General features: G+C 36.5%; 1 protein-coding gene across 12 annotated transcripts in view; it reads right to left on the reverse strand.

Annotated features, from left to right (window-relative positions):
• fhod1 (formin homology 2 domain containing 1) overlaps window positions 1-12,950 on the reverse strand; it is a 48,479-nt gene extending 35,529 nt beyond the window's left edge. For 8 of the 12 annotated variants that reach the window (XM_082161117.1, XM_082161116.1, XM_082161126.1 and 5 more), the window contains exons 1-3: window positions 12,659-12,949; window positions 10,797-10,903; window positions 4,798-4,862 (exon numbers count right to left, since the gene is read on the reverse strand). In XM_082161117.1, coding sequence (XP_082017243.1) covers window positions 4,798-4,862; window positions 10,797-10,903; window positions 12,659-12,823 — 337 coding nt within the window. In that variant the 5' untranslated portion in view covers window positions 12,824-12,949. Of the gene's footprint in view, window positions 1-4,797; window positions 4,863-10,796; window positions 10,904-12,658 lie in introns of all 12 variants that reach the window. The other 4 variants (XM_082161119.1, XM_082161115.1, XM_082161122.1 and 1 more) reach the window with 1 other exon arrangement.
• Window positions 12,951-12,980: the final 30 nt, after the last annotated feature.

A 12,980-nucleotide genomic window follows, 5' to 3' on the forward strand; every position in this document is an offset into this window, starting at 1 on the left:
GAATATTTAACACACTCCTTCAGATACCCGGGAAGTAACTCAACAGATTATTTTGTTTCCATAAATTATGTCTGCACCAGAGAGCAACAGAGGACACATCTGATACTGAATGGAAAGGAACAGAGTGTTCTGACACAGAAAAAAAGAGAACTTGCTGGAGATCAGGAGTATGAAAAACATACGGTGATAAAAAAGCCAAATTCACAATTAACAACAGTGAATTATGTAAAAGTGGAAAAGCAAGCCGTGATTCAGCGAATCATCATTCAAAAACATCACTGGAGGAGGAGCAGCACATGCAACCTAAAGACTCATTCATATGCATAGTTTTGTTAAAGATCAAGCATTACTTTGAAGACAAAGAAACATTTCTCTAGACATTACTAGAAAAGTGACAAGCCATTTCCAGTTCCAACAGAAAAAATAAAAAAACAGCCATGACTAATAATAATAATAATGGCTTCATTAAAATGCTGGAGCTCAGTAAAATCAGCCACTATTTTTACTCTTACCTGATTGGCTGGGCCAGCTGGCACTGAAAACATCAATAGAGCAAATCAAGAGCCAAAGTCATGTGACCATGCAGTCACAGCGAGCACTGGAACGAAGCCTGGCCATTTGTTTGTAACAAATGAGTGAAAGTGCGAGCACTGTTTGACTCAATTAATCAAACTGAAAGTATGCCAGACACTACAACTGCTCTGTAGTGGTTGGACTGAGTGGAATGAAGTTCTCTTTGATTTAAAACCGATCCAAATGTTATTATAACTTTCCCAGTTTAAAAGGTTTAAAATTTTTTTTAAAAAACTGACCATTTCAAAGAATTTCTGAATTTTTATATTGAAGCAGTCAATATAACATGGAACGGAAAAACAGATCTGGAAAGAAAAACACTTCATGCAGAGATACTATCAAAACAATCAGGCAATGTGACTAAATTCCTAAACATTCCACATGACATTCCTGACAACACAATTAAGCTGCAAGGACTCAGCATTACCTCAATTATTACAACACAGTTGTAGATTAGAAACAGAAATCTATCATGTAAAACTGCTAAATATATCTATTGTGCATGAGCACAAAAACAATTCCACAGATTAATGGATAACACACAGCACACCATCAGAGCCAGTTGAGAATGTTGTGTAGTGTGTAGCATACAGTGACCCAAAAACCCCAGGGCTTGACCGGTCTGTCCTGTCTTGAGGTATGTTACTCTCTTTGAGTCACTCAAACACACACACACATATGATAATGTCATACAAGACAAGACATGCATTTAGACAGAAAGAGGGGAGACGGGTGTTTCCTTGTTTGAGCCTACTCTTCTGTTCACCTTATGTCACACAATACTAATGAAAGTGGATATAGCAGGGGTGTGACTATATGCCATGGCTACTGGCCTAAAGCCTCAAATGCTTTTTTAATAGCCTCAAATATTTTCTGCCTCAAAAAAACAAAAACAAACAAAAAACAATCACTTACATAAATAAGAAAAAAATTTAGCAAAGGAGAGTTTACACCGTCATATGAAACTTGCCAACTCGCAGTGCAGATAGCTATGTTGATTATAACTGGAGTGTTCTGGTTTGGTCACATTGATTGGCTGTCATTCATTCTGCAATTTCTAAGCATCTCTGGAGAGGGAACACTCACAATGGTATATATTTAACTACATCCTGGACATCAGAATTTAGATTCCAACTTAACATCATTTATAACCGTTGCGTACGCACAAAACAGCATAGATATCATATAATAAAGGCTAGATGTCTTACGGCGGAGTCACTTCCGGCATCACCGGCGACCATCTTACCACAGGGAAGCTGTGAATTAAGGTGAGTGATCAGCACGCACACAAATCCACTTATCTCGCTGAAATCTTGACGGATTTACAAACGGTTTGGTTTCTTACAAACGTTATTAACGTGGCTATAATTCTTTCAAATGGAAGTCCATTGTTATAATTATTAATATGTATGCAGTGTCATAACTACGAGTCTGACGTTTATAACAAACCAAACCGTTTGAAAATCGGTAGAAAATTGAGAAAGTTATGGTTATTTAAAAGTACATGCACCATGTTACGAGTGAGCGAGCACCCTGTGGCAAGATGGCCGCCGTGTGCGGACGTCGACCTCCATTGGCCAGCAGCGCGCACGAGACATCTAGCCTTTATTATATGATATCTATACAAAACAGGCCCTGAAAGAGGCGTACGCCACTTCCGACGCATAAGTTGTGATTTATAAAAACAAACTTTACGGGAAAATTTGCGCACCTGTACGCAAACTGGAGCTGGAGTTAAATGTCTTTTTGGTCACTTTTAGACAGAAAATCTAAAGAAAATTAAACATACCGAAAGATAATACAAATATAATTTCACTCACCAAGCCTGAGGCAAATATCCACCCCTTCTTAAATGTCCGCGCCAGCGAGCGCGTTGGGCCGTTTAGTGAAACTGACGCAAATAACAGTTTAAATAAATAAAATAATGATTTAAACTACAGTATGTTTTACTTCTGATATAAACATTTAGATTAAATAAAATGTTTAATTAAAATTAATGGAGTTAAACACTTAAACATGAAATCATTACTGAGAAGTTTATATTCAATCAATAGAAATATTTGTTGTGGATGCGATATTTTTTAACACTTTTCCTGTGGCGTGCTGTGTTTTAATGTTTTAACCACAGAGATAATTGCTTATCATGATAAATAATACCAGATTGTCTGGGAAAATAGTTTCGTGCAAGGTGCAAATAATGCCCAAGGCCTATCTGTTTCCATTAAAAATATAAATCAATTAAAAATACAATTCAGCCAGTGGAAAAGATTGAGAAAAACTTTCTCTGAAATGTATTTTACACTATTTGATTTATGTATTCAAAAACAAGGCACGGATAGGCAACTACATGATTTGTATTCATGTAATGTGTCTTGTACCGTTTAACGTTATTACGTGGATGGATAATCATATGCAAATGATATGCAAATGAGGATCTGCATAGTAAAACTAGGCGTTGTAAGCTCCATATATGGTTATTTCGGGGTGGAGACGCATGTGCGCACAATCTTCCGCTGACTGGGATTTATAAAGTGAATTCTGCACAGGTTCTGGCGTACGAACGGTTTTATAAGTCTGAATATTTTTTGCCGTCCGCCATTTTTGGCTTTCGGGCGCACGTACACTTTTAGTAAGGATCCTACGCACAGTTTTATAAATGAGCCCCCTGGGGCTGTACTACTGAAACTGAAAAGGTCTATTTCAGGTTGTATTACTGTCTATTTCCTCATTGAAATTACCATGATTACTAAACAGATAGGATAGAATTCTGAGGGTGTTTTTTTGCAATAAAGTCTCTGATGTTAACAGAATTTAGTCAAGCTCCTGTTACTCTTTAATGAGAGCAGATATGCCATGTTTTGTCCCCAAGCTCTTTACTAAACCAAAAACTACATGAAAGTGCGAAGAATATCAGGACTGCATTTGCTGTTATCATAAACCATTGCACCCCATGAACAAATTAAAACATAAAATACAATTTATGTCCATTTTATTTACTATTTAATGGTCAGAGTAGATGCACAAGTGCTGTTTAACATATGCTATGTTAGCTGGAATACAAGTACACAACTTTTAAAATCTAAACACTAGGCATCATACACTTGCCAACTTTGTAATACACTTAATGAGAATCACACACTACCAGACTCAAGACATTCCGAACACACACACACACACAGAAAAAAAACTAATGCAGAGACATGCAGCATGTTTCTAGGAGATGCAGGACAAATGAAAACAACGCATTCTAGTCTGAAGCAAAAATTTCACAACATTTCTTCTCACAGACTGGCTCTGATATTTGGCATCTAGTGTTGACTCGTCCAAACCAAAAATTGGGACAAATATCTGGGCAAAAGTCATGTAGTGTGCTCCAAATTTTCTGAAGAGACTTGATCACTTTATATGATGAACAGATATAATTTAGGCTTTTATTTGCATCTTAACATTGATTAGTGAACAAACAGAAGCTCATCCGAACCTGCTTGACGTGTGAGAACAAACCTCTTGCTGAAGCTCAAACGTGCTGCGTAACACGAGAATGAACCTCATTGGTTCTCGAACGTCAAGTGAACATGCTTGAGCTTCTGTTTACCACAACCAATATGTGTTGATGAATGTTTATATGTGAATAAAAGCCTAAGAGCAATTGTGTCTCTAGAGAAAATTTGTACTAAACCGATCACTTCATATGGATTTTAGGATCTCTTTACGAACTTTTTGAAGCGTCAAAGTGGTAGTTACATAGACTGTCAATTAACGGATAGAAATCTCGGATTTCATTAAAATACCTTAATTTTTGTTACGAAGATTAACTAAAGTTGTACGGATTTGGAACAACATAAGGGTGATTAAATTATGACAGAATTATAATTTTTGGGTGAACTAACCCTTTAAGTGTGGCACTCTCATGTTCATTACTTTAATAGATCCATGTTACAATGAGAAGCTATAGCTCGCTGAAGGTGTCATTGAAGAATTTGAGGATATAGTTGGAATGATCCCAACTGAGGGGAAAACCAAACAGGGATAATATCATTTCAGCATTTCTGGAGAACGTAGCCAATTTTTTCCTTCTCCAAGACAAACTAAACCAACAGCCAGAGTGGAAAGCCAGGGATGACGTACTTGCCACCTCAGCAAAAAACACATACAAACGCTGAAATGAGCGCGCAAATAATCTGTCACGTTCATCAAGGCGTATTATTGTGCACATATTCTTACCTAGGATGGAATGAACCCGCACTGACAGCTGCGTACGGAGAATCAAGATGGGCTTTTTGCCTTTTCTGTAGAAAGAAGAAAAATTAAGCAAACTCAATAACTTTCATTCACATAAACGACCAGTTTATGCTTCTCATCAGCATTCTAGGCAAGTTCTATTCACCTGAATTATTTCACTACTTGAATAATAATGCATATGGAGCAAAGTACATTTAAAACATATTCTGAATTGGTCATTATTCCAGTTGCAGACACGTACACTTTACTGAAGGTTGACTGGAGACAAGAGTCAGAAAGAGAGAATATGGGTCAGAAGGGATTAAGGTATGGAAAGAGAGAGTAAACAGGCATGGAAACTATGCATCAAGGGTGTTCGTGGCTAAAAATGGACTGCTCCAAGTCTTACGTTTTCTGCACAATGTTCAGTGTGGTTCATACGCCCAGTCACAAAGACACTTAAACATGAACACACACTCCAGTTTTGTCTTCTATTTTCCAAGTGCTGCTGCTTCAAATGATGCGTTTCCTGTTGTCAGTTTCAGTGAACCTGAAGGAGCTCTGGCTACAATTTTGCCAGCTTACAAATACATACACACCATGTATGCTTTAAACGCATGCACCCACAAATGCAATCACTGCAATTTAGAAAAAAATATGACCACCCAATTAAAAATACTGATGGCATTTTCACTGGCATGGAGCAGCTACTAGTAGAATATTTTTCATCCTGTAACATGGTCAACTATTTTTACTTTTGCATTCTGTAGAAAAAAAGACATTGCAAAGTATGGCAATATTTTGCATCACAATACCGAATTAATATTGTTATGCAAAAAATCAATTTGTAATTACATTAGTGACATTGTGTTGATAATAATGCTACAATACATTTGGCCTTCTCTGAAAAGTGTACAGTAGGTACCATTATATCAATGCATACTCTAATTCTACATGACCAAAATATCAAGTCAGTAGGAATTAAAAGTCCATGGCAGAAGAAAGAAAGGCAATGAGTAAAAGTAAAAAAATACTGTATCATTATCCCGACAATTGTATCCCTTAGACTTAAGAGGTGTAGGTGAGTGACATATACACTGGCTACATCTCTTGAGTTTGAGTGCATGACAGAGTTGAACATGATTTTAACAGATTTAGCAGTGGTCTCAAGCTTAAAGCTACACTGTGTAAGATTTTCTCCCATCTAGCAGTGAAATTGTATATGACTACCAACTGAATATTACTTTCTAGCCCCTCCTATTCCGAGGGCGTTTTAACTCCTACGGTGGCCGTATTATTTCAGTCGCGAGTAATCTCCCCCTCGCATTCGTCACAGTGCGACTGAGTGTAAAAGCGCGAAAGGTGAAGCTTGAATTTCCAGGGATGTCCCTCTTTGGCTGATGTATTTTCAAGATGGAGGCGCAACATGGCTGCCGCTTTTCGAGCGACTCGCTCGTATGTATTCTGAATGGCAGAATCTGTGCTTACGAGAATACTTGATTAGTTGGTGGAAGTAATTACACATGAATGAGCGCATATCATTTTGAAAGAACAAAGTGTTTTTTACTAAGAATCAACTTAAAAAAATGACAGTGCAGCGTAAAAAAAAAATTATCTTAACTCAGTTCTTGATAAAATACAATAATGTTCAAAAGTTTGAGTTCAGTAAGATAAATATTACAAAATATTTTTCTATTTAAAAATGTTCTATTAATATTTCCTGTGATGTCAAAGCTGAATTTTTTTGGGCATAATTACTCCAGTCTTCAGTGTCACATGATCCTTCAGAAATCATTCTAATAGGATGATTTGCTGCTCAAGACACATTCATTATTATGAATATTGAAAACAGTTGTGCTGCTTAATACATTTGTGGAAACCATAAAACATTTGGTAACACTTAATCTTACAGTGTCATTACATGTTACATGTAATTACTGTAATAAAAACAGTAAATTATGCACAATTACATGCAATAGTAAATACATGTTGTTGATGCTAATATTACTAACTACTTAAAATGTATAACTACACTGTAACAAGGACACATTTAAATAAAGTGTAACCAAAGATTTTTTTTCAGGATTTTTTGAGGAATATAAACATTTATTTATTTTTATTTATATATATTTTTTAACATTATAAATGTCTTTACGGTCACTTTTGATCAATTTAATGCATCGTTGCTGAATAAAAGTACTAAATAAAATAATGTCTTTAATGACTGAATAAAAATGTCTTTCCAAAAAACTGCCCCCAAGCTTTTGAGTGGAATGGAGTGTACATGCTTTTACATTTACTTCACATTATTCTTTAGAAATACAACACTCTGGTTTTAAACTGGTTCTCCATAGCAAGATTGAACAAATCTGGAAAAAAATCTGCAATAAGTATTACAGTGCCAAAGTTATGCAATACTTCAGTTTGAGCTGACTCAGAGTTCTAGATCTGCGGTTTAGTGTTTTTGCTCTATTCAGTGTATTCTGAGACGGCCAGTCTAAGCTGTGGTCAGCACACTCACTGCAATGCTGGCTCTGCCTGTGTGAAATCACTCATGCCTTTGGTGTGTCACATGACTGTGTGTTACCAAGCAACGCTAGTAAATGATTTAGTGAAACTGATACCTGTCATAATTAGGTAAGGCTGAACATTCAGGGGGGTCACAGACGTTCCACATAAGAGCTTGGCACGGTTTAAACAGTATAAATGAATATTAAATAAGCATTAATATCAAATTAGTGCTTTTAGTCCAGCCATTGTTTGTGGTTTAGCCAATACACACATTTATTCAAGCATGTCCAAACAAAGTCAAACATCTTTATAAATTAGCCTGTTATTTATATATTAAATGACTTAAAATCAGTCTTCTGAAACATCAGCGTGTAAACCACGCTAGAGAGTTAAATGGGGCCATTTTCTTCAAGCTGTACTGTCACAGTACCAGTAGTACCATCCCTCTTAAGTGTCATGGTACATCCCAAGAACTGTTACACGGTGTACACCTGTGTAGATTTTATTTCATCAGCATTTTGAGCATGATTGAGCATTTAACAATGTCAGAAAAGCGTATCCTTAATGAGACATCAAATTCTTATTCAAAAGTTGTTATGATCCTATGGACATCAAACAGACATTTATCTGCTATCAGATGAAAATTCATGGTAAAATTAGCCATTGTTACAAAACAAAAAACACAAAATGGGGGAATTCCTCAGCTATACTATCAAAGACAAAACACAAACACAGACAGAATAGAGTTATCGGTGCATTTCCTGACTACAACAGAATCAGCAGCGAGGTTTCAATTCTGTTCCATCCGGTCAGAGGAACAAATGGATGGATGTGTAGAGACTGAGACCTACAAACATCATAGAAATGTTCTTGATTTTACTTTGTTCTGCCAGACGCACATCCTTAACAATGGCAGGCTAAAATAATGTTTTACGTCTAATACTGAAATAATGTTGGATTAAAAATATACAAAAAACTAACTACAAACTGAACAATCTGTCCTTTAGCTGAGGAAAGTTGAGCATTTCACCTACACTAGAGACAAAGACCGAGCCGGAGGTAGAAAGAGAAGAAAATTAATCAGTGTGTCTCTGTTACTGACAACTTACAGCAGTGCACACTCACTGCTTATTTATATAAAAACAACCTCTAATTCACCTCAGAAGAATTAAAGATAAGTGAATTGGATACAGTTGTATGAACTAAAAACTGAATTTCAATCAATCTCCTGAATCAGCTGAAGGAAAATGCAAATGAATCTTGGGAGCTAAACAATAGTCTAATTAGTATGATACAAAATAAACTGAACATCCCTTTCTCACACACAGACTAAATTAGATCTGGACTAAAAGTACACTTATGTGCTATAAGTATTTTACGAGGTAGTGATTTTGTATAGCAAATATGTACAATGTGATTTTTTAAAGAAAGTAAGCATGACGGTCCACCACTAAACCTAACCATCATTGGGGCGCAAACAGAATGTACAAAAACTGGCAAATGAGACTGTACGAATTATCCACAAATTCGCCAAAACATAAACAGCCATGAGTGTGTGGGCTGAAACCCATTCTCTTTCTTAAGTCATGTATCCCAAAGGGTGTGAATTTTAGCAGCTGTACTTTCACAAACAGACAAGTTTCTAACTTATTCTATGGACCATGTTATTAAGTTATTCATTTATAATCTCAAATATTAAAGCTTTAATATCAGATCTACAAAGCCAGCATACAAATGTTCTACAGGACACGACCATCAAGATACTTGAGAATGCAATGTCATGATTATAGTCTAATGACACCACCATGTAATAAAAAGACGACTAAATATAGCATTAGATAGGGCAGTGCTGAAAACATCACTTGATGATAAACGTATCAATGATATAAAGACCTCAGAGGTCAAAATTGGTTTAACATTTACATTGTTGCAAATCCCCCAAAAATAGGATAATCAGTGGAGTGTTGCAAGCTTTTCTTATCCACTCTCTCTTCTAAACGCTCTATCATTATGTAGCCACGTTCCCAGCGTCTCTGACTAATGTTGTCCCTCTGGCCTCACTAAGAATATCTGTGTGTGAGTAAGTAACATTCACGTTATGAACAATTCTCCCAAATTTGGTTCTTGAATGTGACTAAGAACTCTGACTGACCCAAGAATGGGAATATTCCTTCACTTTTACGGAATTTTATGCTGTATTTCCTATTCATTAAAGGGGTGGTATAATGCCCTTTTCACAAGATGTAAAATAAGTCCCCAGAGTGTGTATGTGAAGTTTTAGCTCAAAATACCCAACAGATATTTTTAAATAGCATGTTAAAATTGTCACTTTTTGAGACTGAGCAAAAACGCAGAGTTTTTTGTGTCTGTTCCTTTAAATACAAATGAGCTGCTGCTCCTGGCACAGGGGGCGGAGCTACAATGGCTTGTGTCTTGAAAATTACAAAAACTTTGTCTTTTATGTTCAAACCGGAGTTAGACAAAGATGGAGAGACTCAAGAAGAAGTGACAACATGTAGGCAACCTTTATGAAGGGTTAGTTGAATTTATGTAGCTTATGTGTAGTTATCTTCTAGTCATTGAAGATTAGCATATTCTGTAATGATAATCTATAAATCACATTCCCAGGGGCGGTGTTTATGTAAATTTTAGGGTTAGTGATGTCACTAACCCGAAAGGAATGTTGTGTAGTCCCTACCAACCGTTTGTTGTAGTCCTTAAAAAGCAATTTCTTTAAAAGAAAATATCTCCCTTTGCTTTGAACTTTGAGCGTTGTGACTGCAGATGTTGTTTATGCTCAAACAGCAACATTACACACTAACTAAAGTTAAAAAAGTAATTGAATGAAAATGAAATCGTAATTAACCACCCCTTTAAAACTAAGAAGGATGAAAAGGAGGCATAAATGTTTAAGTCTTTGACATAGAGTCTAAGCCATGTCTAAAGTCTTTCAAGTCTAGGCTTAGATTTGTGACAAAAGACTAAGATTTGAGACAGAGTCAAGACTCATATACCTTTCATTATTTTTTTTAATAGGTTGCTATATAAACTCGGTTGCTGAACAATACTTTGTTTCCAAGTATTTCCTTGATTATAATTAATTCTTCCCTGAACCAACGTATAGGAGTTTTTTTTCAATATTATTTTTAAAATGAACAGTTTATTCATAAGTCAGCAAGGGAGGGAATTTAGAAAAAAAAAATTGTCAACTTTTTTTCTTTCTGTAAATGTCATTATTGACAGAGTGAATGACAGGCTCCCTTTTATCTAAAAAAAATTGAGAAAATGTTTTTGTAGAAAAAAAGACTGCTTCATAAGTCTCTATTTTGAAGTTGAAGGCCAGTCAGGCAAGTAAAGTCTCAGGTTTGTTTTGTTTTTTTATATGCAAGTTTTCATCTCTAGGAAAAGTAGAGAGTAAGAGAGAAACAAAGTAAGAAAGAAAAAGTAAGAGAGAAAGATGATTGGATGGCAAAATGTAAAGTCATTCTTACTCCACATCTTCATAGAGCTGCTCCAGATCATCTCTCTGTTCAGCAAGTGATGAATCCAGATCCAGATAGTTTCCATTAGAAGCCAGTTGAAGTGCACACTCCTCTAACTGAGAAAGAGACAGATGAACATCACTGCCTAACATGATTTCATGACACATAACACAAACAGATGGCTGCTTCATATTAAACTCATGCTTTTTGAATGTGCAACTGGAAGATGATGAGTCCTTTTTCACATGTTTTGATCTGACAAGACACAAAGTACACCACAAGTACAAAATAAAAGTGAAAATCCAATCTCAAACATGTAACCCTGGAAACACATTCACATTATAAGCGTATGAAAATGCACTCATTCACAACAATCAGCCATCATTATCAGTCAGCTACTGCAAAAGAGAGGTTATTGTTCTCATATGGCAGTGTTTGATGCAGAGTCACATCTGAAGCTGTGCTGTAATAATGGGTTGATTGAGGAGCTGAGCTTATCTTCTGTTTACAGATCCCACCCTTTCCGCAAGCATCAACTCACTTTCCAGCTTCAGGCATTTCTAGAGCTCGAGCATTGGAGACTCTCTCAAAGAGTTGCTTACTTACATTCACTAATATATAATCATCATGTGTTCTGGCCATTTCTATCTAAGTGGCTGAATTGTTTACTTATTTTTTTAATAAGTCTTCCCATTAATGCCATCATCATCTTCATTCAGACCGATTTGTGAATGAGCACGAATACAAGATGCGGGATTTACCAATCATAACCGATCATGTCCAATTAAAACTCAATGGGCTCAGGGGAGGCAAGAGGGATGTGGTGTCCCGTTGTAACTTTACCTGCGGGTGTCGCTGTTGGACAGTGTTGCTTTAGAAAACGAGTGACTTTTACACTTTTTAATGTCACATTCTGTAATATTTGCATTGCTTTATTTGTAATAGGCAACTGATTCTTTCCTCATCCAGTTTTTTTTTTTTTTTTTTTTAGGAGAGACTAAAGGAGGTTTTTTTTTTTTTTTGGAGAGACTGCCTCCCTTGCCTCCTTGGAGGAAACACCCCTGATACAAACACACTTGGAAACACAGATTTCTGTGAAGTGGTTTAATGTGCATTGGATCAGCATGGATCTATTTTGTACACTACTTTAACGATACACATTGTCACTGTTCTACTTTCCTAGCAATGATTAAAACGTTGATCCAGTATCCATGAATAAAGGCAGGTAAATGAGGACATTGACAATTTAATGACCATTGAAACAATATGGGCATATTCCACGCATGAATACAGAACACTTTGGTGTTCCACGACTTTTTTCTTATTTTTTCAAGTATCAGAGGCACAAATACCACGTTTTTTGCTGTGCTGATGATAATTATTAGATATGTTTAATAAACTTATGTGACAAAAATAACTAACTTCAATTAACAAAAACCTAGTATTTAAAATTCACATTTTGCGCGCAACGTACCCGGATACCAGGAAAACATCTTAAATTATGGTAACAGTAAAAGAAGCAAACCTCCATGTAAATTAAAAGCAAAAATCATATTTAGTTTGACCTAAATGTTGACGAACAGCATTTTTCCTCAAAAGCACTCAGATGTGAGCACTCCGACCCTCCTCCCACTATTACACCATAAACTCTCACACAGTTCCAGGAGGTTGATCTATGGACTATTCATTCACATAATGAACCGAGCCCTTTCCAAATGATTATGAATACAAACATTAGCCACATTACATTAGTTTGGCGTTACACGGAGCTTTAATGCCTAAAATAGTCAACTTTACACGCTGACACTTATCAGGCATTCGGCGCAGGTAAGCAGCAGCACCCCTTTATGAGGCAAATGAGGTTCACTGACCTTCAAAGGCGATTCGAGCAGTTTGTGAACACCGGCGATCTGTTCGTTCAACGGCAAATGCTCGTTCAAGTCATAATGCGGAGGTCTGCGGGGCTCGGGGAAATTTGTGCACACAAATGGGTCTGAATCCTCCAGATATTGCACTCGACACGTTATTGTAGCCATTGTTCATCCGTGGTCACAAAGTCTAAAAGTTCAACTCGCTTTCCACCGCAGATTTCTGTTTGTTATAACAAGTCATAAAGGAGAAAAGCGACTGACCCACCACGCGCCACTGTCAACACTGAAGTGAAACTCGGGCTGTAGTCAAATTAAAGAGCAG

Source organism: Leuciscus leuciscus (genome assembly GCF_965113295.1).
Source record: "Leuciscus leuciscus genome assembly, chromosome: 2".
In the NCBI taxonomy this organism is placed as follows: Eukaryota; Metazoa; Chordata; class Actinopteri; order Cypriniformes; family Leuciscidae; genus Leuciscus; species Leuciscus leuciscus.